This window comes from Notothenia rossii (assembly GCF_949606895.1).
Source record: "Notothenia rossii genome assembly, chromosome: 2".
In the NCBI taxonomy this organism is placed as follows: Eukaryota; Metazoa; Chordata; class Actinopteri; order Perciformes; family Nototheniidae; genus Notothenia; species Notothenia rossii.
This window is the reverse complement of record NC_136904.1, coordinates 138,981-149,437: the sequence shown is the minus strand read 5'-3', so window position 1 is coordinate 149,437 and position 10,457 is coordinate 138,981. Positions and strand designations below refer to the sequence as shown.

Here is a 10,457-nt window from a genome sequence, read left to right as displayed (position 1 = left end):
GATATGGCGCCACCTTGTGTCGTGTTTACAAAGCAGATTATTGACATTAGGTCTGGCAATACAGTCAATCCTTATCCTGGTGATTATTTCACAGACAAACCAAGTAACCCCGCCAAAAAAAACGGCTCTTTTGAACGGCTCTTTGAACGGCTCTTTGAAAGGAACGGAGCCATAAGATCCGGCTCCCTTCAAAGAGCCATACATCCCATCACTAGCCGGAACCAACAATCCGTTTTTACCGTAAATGAGTTTGGTTCAGAGGATAAAACACACACAACATTAATTAAACTCGATATTTGTTCACTTGAATTCCACTTTTAATTCTTGGATATTCTCAATGGGTGAATACATTTTTTTATAATAATAATAAAATAATTTAATTAATTTTTTTAATGTTGGCCCTATGGTGGCTACGCCACTGACTCACACTCTCACACACACACTCTCACACACACACACTCTCACACACACACACACACACACACACACACACATATACACACAAACACACACACACTGTAGTTAGCCTCTCAGTACTGCTTTCTGATTGGCTGTTAACTCTCAGTTTGTTCTGCTTCACAGCGGCGAGGGTCCGACAGCAAGGAGGAGGGGGGAGACAAACCCAGACGCAACGTCAGCTGGCAGGACAAGAGTAAAGAGACACTCGAATGCACCACGAAACACTGAGACACTCGAACGCACCACGAAACACTGAGACACTCGAACGCACCACGAAACACTGAGACACTCGAACGCACCACAAAACACTGAGACACTCGAACGCACCACAAAACACTTCCACTGCGAACAGACGAGATATATATCACAAACCAGCTAGCGGACGTCAGAGTCCTGCATCGGGTCGGGTACCAGACGGGTGACCCGCAAAAAAGGTGATTCGCGGGTGGTATTTTTTCAAACGCTTTTTTCCGGGTTCGGTTCTGGGTAAAACAAAGATGATGCGGGTCGGGTCGCGGGTGTTGCATAATAAATATATTAAAATAATAATAATTTAGTTTAATGTTTAAATCCTCCGACCTCTCCCCCGCGGGACCGCGCATAATCATAACCTCTGCAGCGCATCATTCTGCTGCTGAGCGCGCCACGCTCTAAATGGCTGAGCTGAAGCTCTCTACGGAGAATACAGCATTTTCTATAACTCTTCCTCAAGAGCGAAACCCAACGTCTGGGAGGCTTCTGGTGTCCTCCTAGATGAGGAAATAACCAACATCCCACGCTTTTTGAGACAAATATGCAACTGCTTGTGTTAATAATTGCATGTTTTCACTGCTCCTATATATGCGGGTTCGGGTCGGGTTGCGGAACTAATTGGCAGTATGTGCGGGTAGCGGGGCGGGTTCGGTATTGCACGTCGCTTGTGTGGGGCGGGAGCGGGTCTTGAAAATCAGACCCGTGCAGGACTCTGGTGTACGTTAGCTAGCGTTGTTGGGGTGACATTTGGGGTTTTGTCAGCGTGTTGGTGGGTTTTGAGAATTTGATGAAAAGTCATAATTTTGAGAAAACGTCACAATTTTGAGTAAAAAGTCCGAAATTTTAGAATTCCAAAAATTGCGAATTTTTTATTACATTTTTTAAATTTCATTTTTTATTTTTTATTTTTTTGAGTAAAATTTACATTTTTTGAGGAAAAAGGTCATCATTTTTTGATTTGTAAAAAAGTTAGAATTTTGTAAAAAAAGTTAGAATTTTGTAAAAAAAAGTTAGAATTTTGTAAAAAAAGTTAGAATTTTGTAAAAAAAAGTTAGAATTTGGAGATTTACAAAAAACTTAAATATTTTTGAAATTTTTGACAAAAGTCAGAATTTGGAGAAACAAGTATATAATATATATATTTAAACCTGAACCGTCCAATCACAGAGCAGGTTATTGATGCTGTTCCCTCCTGCTGTAGATCCGGTGGTGGTTCCTGTAGAGTCTGACGCTGAACACTCAGACGCTGAGAAGGAGGAAGACGTGGGGATCACCTTCATCGCCCGCAAACCAGAGACACCCAAACCACGACCCAAATCAGGTGAGAGCACACACACACACACGCACGCACGCACGCACGCACGCACGCACGCACGCACGCACGCACGCACGCACGCACGCACGCACGCACGCACGCACGCACGCACGCACGCACGCACGCACGCACACACACACACACACACACACACACACACACACACACACACACACACACACACACACACACACACACACACACGCACGTACACACACACACACGCGCGCAGACACACAACCGCGCACACACACACACACACGCGCATACACACGCGCACACACACATGCGCACAAACACACACACACACACACACGCACACACACACACACACGCACACACACACACACACACACACACGCGCACACACACACACACACACACACACACACACACACACACACACACACACGCTAGCTATTTACACTCAGAATCAGAACTGATGTTATTACCTGTACACTATGTTGTAAGTGTGTTTTAATGTGTTTTAAAAACACACTTACATACTTACACACTTACAACATAGCAGCATATAGCTAGCTATCTAATAGCTGTTAGCTAACACTAAGAAATCCATCAGAAAGCTGCAGCTGGTTCAGAACGCTGCTGCTCGAGTCCTCACTGACACTAAAAGAGTGGATCACTCCTGTTCTGAGATTTTTGCACTGGCTTCCAGTCTGCCAAAGAATTGATTTTAAAATACTGCTGCTAGTTTTTAAATCACTAAATGGCTGAGGACCGAGGTATACAGACGACTTCCTCCATCACTATGAAGCATCAGGAGTCTCAGGTCCTCTGGGTCTGCTCTCTGCTCCGAGAATAACCACCAAACATGGAAAAGCAGCTTTTAGTTATTATGCCCCAACAATCTGGAACAAACTGAGCAAATCGTGCACTTCCTATTTTCAAATCCAGACTGAAGACGCACCTCTTTGCCGCTGCTTTCAACTGAGCTGCTCATACTCACACTGCAGTATGCCTTTCAGCCATGCATTCTGTACCTGCTGTGTTTATTGATTTCATTATCTTTGCTTTGTTATGCCTGTTTTTAAATGCCATTTCATAATGTATTCATGCTGTATTTGTTCTTAGATGTATTTTGTTTTTATTTTGTAAAGCACTTTGAATTGTCGTGTGCTGAAAGGTGTTTTATAAATAAAATGGTCTTGCCTAATAGCATGCTAACAACAACGTGTTGATAGCATGCTATTAGCTTGTTATGAGGGTGTTGTTAGCATGTTATTAGCATGTTGTTCACATGTTGTTAGCATGTTATTAGCATGTTGTTAGCATGTTATTAGCATGTTGTTAACATGTTGTTAGCATGTTGTTAACATGTTGGTAGCATGTTATTAGCATGTTATTAGCGTGTTGTTAGCATGTTATTAGCGTGTTGATAGCATGTTATTAGCGTGTTGTTAACATGTTATTAGCATGTTGTTAGCATGTTATTAGCGTGTTGTTAGCATGTTATTAGCATGTTGTTAACATGTTGTTAGCATGTTATTAGCATGTTATTAGCGTGTTGTTAGCATGTTGTTAACATCTTGTTAGCATGTTGATAGCATGTTATTAGCGTGTTGTTAGCATGTTATTAGCATGTTGTTAGCATGTTATTAGCATGTTGTTAGCATGTTATTAGCATGTTGTTAACATGTTGTTAGCATGTTGATAGCATGTTATTAGCATGTTATTAGCGTGTTGTTAACATGTTGTTAGCATCACAGAGAAGAGTCTTTATTCAACTTGTAACCCCCCACCCCCCCCCCCCCCCCCTTTAGTCCCTGCAGCTCTGGAGGGATGTGAGAGCCCCCCCCCGGCCGCGCCCCCCTCCCCCCCTTCCCTCCTCCCATGGAAGGGGGGTGTGGGGTCGCCCCCCCCCTGTGTGTCGATGGAGGCCACTAAGATCATCCCGGTGGACCTTCAGAGGGCCTGGAACCAGAGCATCTCCTCCCTGGAGAGCATCTCCTCCCCCCCCGCCCCCCTGGAGCCCCTGCATCCCCGCTTAAGCGCCCTCTCACGGCTGGGGGGCCCAAGACCCTCATCTTATACCCCCCCGGGAGGAAGCTCCGCCTCCTCCATCGCTGCCCCGGTGCGTGATTTTACTGCTTTTTCAATTCAATTCAAGGCTTTATTGTCATGTGCACACAACAAATACCTGTACTCTCTACTTCTTACATGTTGAACACAAATACCTGTACTTTCTACTTCTTACATGTTGAACACAAATACCTGTACTTTCTACTTCTTACATGTTGAACACAAATACCTGTACTTTCTACTTCTCTCATGTTGAACACAAATACCTGTACTTTCTACTTCTTACATGTTGAACTCAAATACCTGTACTTTCTACTTCTTACATGTTGAACACAAATACCTGTACTTTCTACTTCTTACATGTTGAACTCAAATACCTGTACTTTCTACTTCTTACATGTTGAACACAAATACCTGTACTTTCTACTTCTTACATGTTGAACTCAAATACCTGTACTTTCTACTTCTTACATGTTGAACTCAAATACCTGTACTTTCTACTTCTTACATGTTGAACCCAAATACCTGTACTTTCTACTTCTTACATGTTGAACTCAAATACCTGTACTTTCTACTTCTTACATGTTGAACTCAAATACCTGTACTTTCTACTTCTTACATGTTGAACACAAATACCTGTACTTTCTACTTCTTACATGTTGAACCCAAATACCTGTACTTTCTACTTCTTACATGTTGAACTCAAATACCTGTACTTTCTACTTCTTACATGTTGAACACAAATACCTGTACTTTCTACTTCTTACATGTTGAACTCAAATACCTGTACTTTCTACTTCTTACATGTTGAACTCAAATACCTGTACTTTCTACTTCTCACATGTTGAACACAAATACCTGTACTTTCTACTTCTCACATGTTGAACTCAAATACCTGTACTTTCTACTTCTTACATGTTGAACTCAAATACCTGTACTTTCTACTTCTTACATGTTGAACCCAAATACCTGTACTTTCTACTTCTCTCATGTTGAACTCAAATACCTGTACTTTCTACTTCTTACATGTTGAACACAAATACCTGTACTTTCTACTTCTTACATGTTGAACTCAAATACCTGTACTTTCTACTTCTTACATGTTGAACCCAAATACCTGTACTTTCTACTTCTCTCATGTTGAACTCAAATACCTGTACTTTCTACTTCTTACATGTTGAACTCAAATACCTGTACTTTCTACTTCTTACATGTTGAACACAAATACCTGTACTTTCTACTTCTTACATGTTGAACTCAAATACCTGTACTTTCTACTTCTTACATGTTGAACTCAAATACCTGTACTTTCTACTTCTTACATGTTGAACTCAAATACCTGTACTTTCTACTTCTTACATGTTGAACACAAATACCTGTACTTTCTACTTCTTACATGTTGAACTCAAATACCTGTACTTTCTACTTCTTACATGTTGAACTCAAATACCTGTACTTTCTACTTCTCACATGTTGAACTCAAATACCTGTACTTTCTACTTCTTACATGTTGAACTCAAATACCTGTACTTTCTACTTCTTACATGTTGAACTCAAATACCTGTACTTTCTACTTCTTACATGTTGAACTCAAATACCTGTACTTTCTACTTCTCACATGTTGAACACAAATACCTGCACTTTCTACTTCTCACATGTTGAACTCAAATACCTGTACTTTCTACTTCTCACATGTTGAACTCAAATACCTGTACTTTCTACTTCTTACATGTTGAACACAAATACCTGTACTTTCTACTTCTTACATGTTGAACACAAATACCTGTACTTTCTACTTCTTACATGTTGAACTCAAATACCTGTACTTTCTACTTCTTACATGTTGAACACAAATACCTGTACTTTCTACTTCTCACATGTTGAACTCAAATACCTGTACTTTCTACTTCTTACATGTTGAACACAAATACCTGTACTTTCTACTTCTTACATGTTGAACTCAAATACCTGTACTTTCTACTTCTCACATGTTGAACCCAAATACCTGTACTTTCTACTTCTTACATGTTGAACACAAATACCTGTACTTTCTACTTCTTACATGTTGAACTCAAATACCTGTACTTTCTACTTCTTACATGTTGAACTCAAATACCTGTACTTTCTACTTCTTACATGTTGAACTCAAATACCTGTACTTTCTACTTCTTACATGTTGAACACAAATACCTGTACTTTCTACTTCTTACATGTTGAACTCAAATACTTGTACTTTCTACTTCTCACATGTTGAACTCAAATACTTGTACTTTCTACTTCTTACATGTTGAACACAAATACCTGTACTTTCTACTTCTTACATGTTGAACACAAATACCTGTACTTTCTACTTCTTACATGTTGAACTCAAATACCTGTACTTTCTACTTCTTACATGTTGAACTCAAATACCTGTACTTTCTACTTCTTACATGTTGAACTCAAATACCTGTACTTTCTACTTCTTACATGTTGAACTCAAATACCTGTACTTTCTACTTCTTACATGTTGAACACAAATACCTGTACTTTCTACTTCTCTCATTTTCCAAACAGGCTGGTTCCTTTAGTCTGAATGTGTGTTTGGTGGCGTGATCATTATTATTTAGAGTCATTGCGTGCCTATTGATTTGAACACGATCCGTGTATCCATCATTTCCTGGTCTTCTCTAAAGAAGAGGGACCAATGGAAACGTTGTCATGTTGCCGTTGGTCACCATGGAAACATTCATTAGCTAACAATGACATTATTGTTCTATTAATATAAAGGGAGGTCAGGTACTCTTTAAAACAGCTGCTAGTTATGGGTACTTTTTACTGAAGTACATTTCAAAGTTCTTTACTTTGACTTGAGTAAAGAAGTTTAGTCAGTACTTCTACTTTCACCAGAGTATTTTAAACATGAGTATCTGTACTTCTACTTGAGAACAGGATGTGTGTACTTCTACTTGAGTACAGGATGTGTGTACTTCTACTTGAGTAAAGGATGTGTGTACTTCTACTTGAGTACAGGATGTGTGTACTTCTACTTGAGTAAAGGATGTGTGTACTTTTGCCATCTCTGTGTATTGCATTGACAGAGACAAAGATAAAATCAAAAAAATCTAAATTCTGAGAAAGAATGTATGTTCTGGAGACCCAACTATACATTTCTATCATTAAACTCTGGGGGTCTCAACATGTCCGGGGTCAGGACTCTATGAGCTGCAGACACACGGCTTTAGTTCTGCTGTTGAGGTGGATTGGTTTGGGACTCATAAAGAAACTCTGCTTCTGATTCCTGCAGGAGAAGAAGACGGAAAAGGAGGAAGAGGAAGATGATGAAGAGGAGGAGGCGTTGCAGGAAGTTCAGCCTCTCATGCCCCCCCCCACCCTGCCGCCCCCACCCCCTGGGGGGAGGAATCGGAGGGGCCCCGTCTACCTGAGGAGCCTGATGACATCACCGGGAGGGGGGCCGCACAGCAGGGGGCCCACACAGCTGTAACACACACATACACACACACAAACACACACACTCTCATACTCACCATCCAATAGGAGAGCAGCTTCAGGACCACCTGATGAATCCGTCCAGTGATACTTGTCTTACAGCCAGATAAAAACATGTTTTATTCTTTTATTGTGAAAAGGTGCTTTTAATAAATCTAAATAGAGTAAAATATATAACTTATAATCAAAAGTTATACATATGTAGTCATCCTTAATTATAGAACTACAATTCCCACAGTGCCCCAGCCAATCAGAACGCAGATGATGTTCTTGGAAAGATGAGTTTTTATGATAATTTGATAAATATTATAATTGTCTTGTGGCACAGTAAGTTGAGTATCAGTGTTGTCACAGGTCAGGTGTCGCCTCCTCGTCCAATCAGCTGCCCTCCTCATCACCTGCCACCTCACCAGCTCAGATTTTCAGAATAAAAGCACCCACAGCTGATGTCTTATTTTATACATTGGACCACATGTTGATTGTTGCTCCATGTTAGAGCACAGAGCTGTTTTATTATATACATATTCTTCATGATTTATGGCTTATCTTACTCCTCGCTCGACTGCTGCTCGTCTTAATGTGTAGTTTAATTTAATAATTATAAATCACCCGTCCAGCTCCTGGATGCTTTTTAGGCGTTTTACTCTTAATGAATAGTGAGAACACGCCTCCAACATGTGTATTTCTCTACGTGTTAACACGCCTCCATCATGTGTATTTCTCTACTTGTTAACACGCCTCCATCATGTGTATTTCTCTACGTGTTAACACGCCTCCATCATGTGTATTTCTCTACGTGTTAACACGCCTCCATCATGTGTATTTCTCTACGTGTTAACACGCCTCCATCACGTGTATTTCTCTACGTGTTAACACGCCTCCATCACGTGTATTTCTCTACGTGTTAACACGCCTCCATCACGTGTATTTCTCTACGTGTTAACACGCCTCCATCATGTGTATTTCTCTACGTGTTAACACGCCTCCATCACGTGTATTTCTCTACGTGTTAACACGCCTCCATCATGTGTATTTCTCTACGTGTTAACACACCTCCATCACGTGTATTTCTCTACGTGTTAACACGCCTCCATCATGTGTATTTCTCTACGTGTTAACACGCCTCCAACATGTGTATTTTTTCTACGTGTTAACATGCCTCCATCATGTGTATTTCTCTACGTGTTAACACGCCTCCATCATGTGTATTTCTCTACGTGTTAACACGCCTCCATCATGTGTATTTCTCTACGTGTTAACACGCCTCCATCATGTGTATTTCTCTACGTGTTAACACGCCTCCAACATGTGTATTTCTCTACGTGTTAACACGCCTCCATCATGTGTATTTCTCTACGTGTTAACACGCCTCCAACATGTGTATTTCTCTACGTGTTAACACGCCTCCAACATGTGTATTTCTCTACGTGTTAACACGCCTCCATCATGTGTATTTCTCTACGTGTTAACACGCCTCCATCATGTGTATTTCTCTACGTGTTAACACGCCTCCAACATGTGTATTTCTCTACGTGTTAACACGCCTCCATCATGTGTATTTCTCTACGTGTTAACACGCCTCCATCATGTGTATTTCTCTACGTGTTAACACGCCTCCATCACGTGTATTTCTCTAAGTGTTAACACGCCTCCATCATGTGTATTTCTCTAAGTGTTAACACGCCTCCATCACGTGTATTTCTCTAAGTGTTAACACGCCTCCATCATGTGTATTTCTCTACGTGTTAACACGCCTCCATCATGTACCGTTTATTCTGCTTATCTTTAATCTAAAGATGTATTTTGTAAAGATGCAAATATCAAATATCTACAGAGTAGTTTATTTTCGACGACCAAAGTGTGTATAAAGGAGCATAGAGAACATTTATACAGTGTGTGTTATACTGCCTTATGCTGTCCTGTTGCTCTCTCGCTCTCTCTCTCTCTCTGTGTGTGTGTGTGTGTGTGTGTGTGTGTGTGTGTGTGTGTGTGTGTGTGTGTGTGTGTGTGTGTGTGTGTGTGTGTGTGTGTGTGTGTGTGTGTGTGTGTGTGTGTGTGTAAGTGTCTCTTTTTGCATCAGTGCCTGTGTCAAACAGCAGGGGGGTGTTGAATCATCTGTATCTGTGCACACACACATCTCTGTCTCATCTGTGTGTGGAAATCAATGAAATAATGTGTGTGTGTGTGTGTGTGTGTGTGTGTGTGTGTGTGTGTGTGTGTGTGTGTGTGTGTGTGTGTGTGTGTGTGTGTGTGTGTGTGTGTGTGTGCCAAAAGTCTGTCAATAAAGTGAGGAGTTTCTCAACATGGCTGCCGTCTCTCCTCTTCCTCAGGGTGATGATGATGATGATGATGGTGGTGATGGTGGTGATGATGATGATGATGATGATGATGATGATGATGATGATGATGATGATGATGATGATGATATGTGTGTGTTACTGAGGAATCACTTGTTATTAACAACTCACATCAGGATCTCAGGTCATCATTCGACTGCAGCTTCAAGTTTAACTCCTGGATTTAATGAAGTCACTTTTCACTCTTTTGCTGCTTCACCTGAACTCACCACATGATTTATTAAAGGTGAATATTTAACTGTGTTTCTGCTGATTTTACTTTGAGATCAAACTGGATTCACTGCCGAGCCTAAACCTTAATATATATTCAAAGGGACACCATGTGCAAGACAACCACTCACACATGTATCAGCAAAAGGTTTAACCCTTTCAAGAAAGACCTCAAATGAATGAGAATAACTCTGTGAGGAGGACCTGCTCCTGCTGGATGAGACTCTGAAACCTGCAGGAACAGGTCTAAGTGTTCCTCTGTGAGGAGGACCTGCTCCTGCTGGATGAGACTCTGAAACCTGCAGGAACAGGTCTAAGTGTTCCTCTGTGAGGAG

The 10,457-nt window shown here is 41.0% G+C and overlaps 1 protein-coding gene across 1 annotated transcript in view; it reads left to right on the top strand.

Moving 5' to 3' along the window:
* Positions 1-9,859, top strand: part of slc9a5 (solute carrier family 9 member A5) — a 38,319-nt gene extending 28,460 nt beyond the window's left edge. Inside the window, exons 14-17 of the mRNA XM_079665955.1 lie at positions 583-652; positions 1,913-2,032; positions 3,808-4,118; positions 7,353-9,859. Of these exons, the coding sequence (XP_079522081.1) occupies positions 583-652; positions 1,913-2,032; positions 3,808-4,118; positions 7,353-7,550 (699 nt within the window). The 3' untranslated portion in view covers positions 7,551-9,859. The remainder of the gene's footprint in view (positions 1-582; positions 653-1,912; positions 2,033-3,807; positions 4,119-7,352) is intronic.
* Positions 9,860-10,457: the final 598 nt, after the last annotated feature.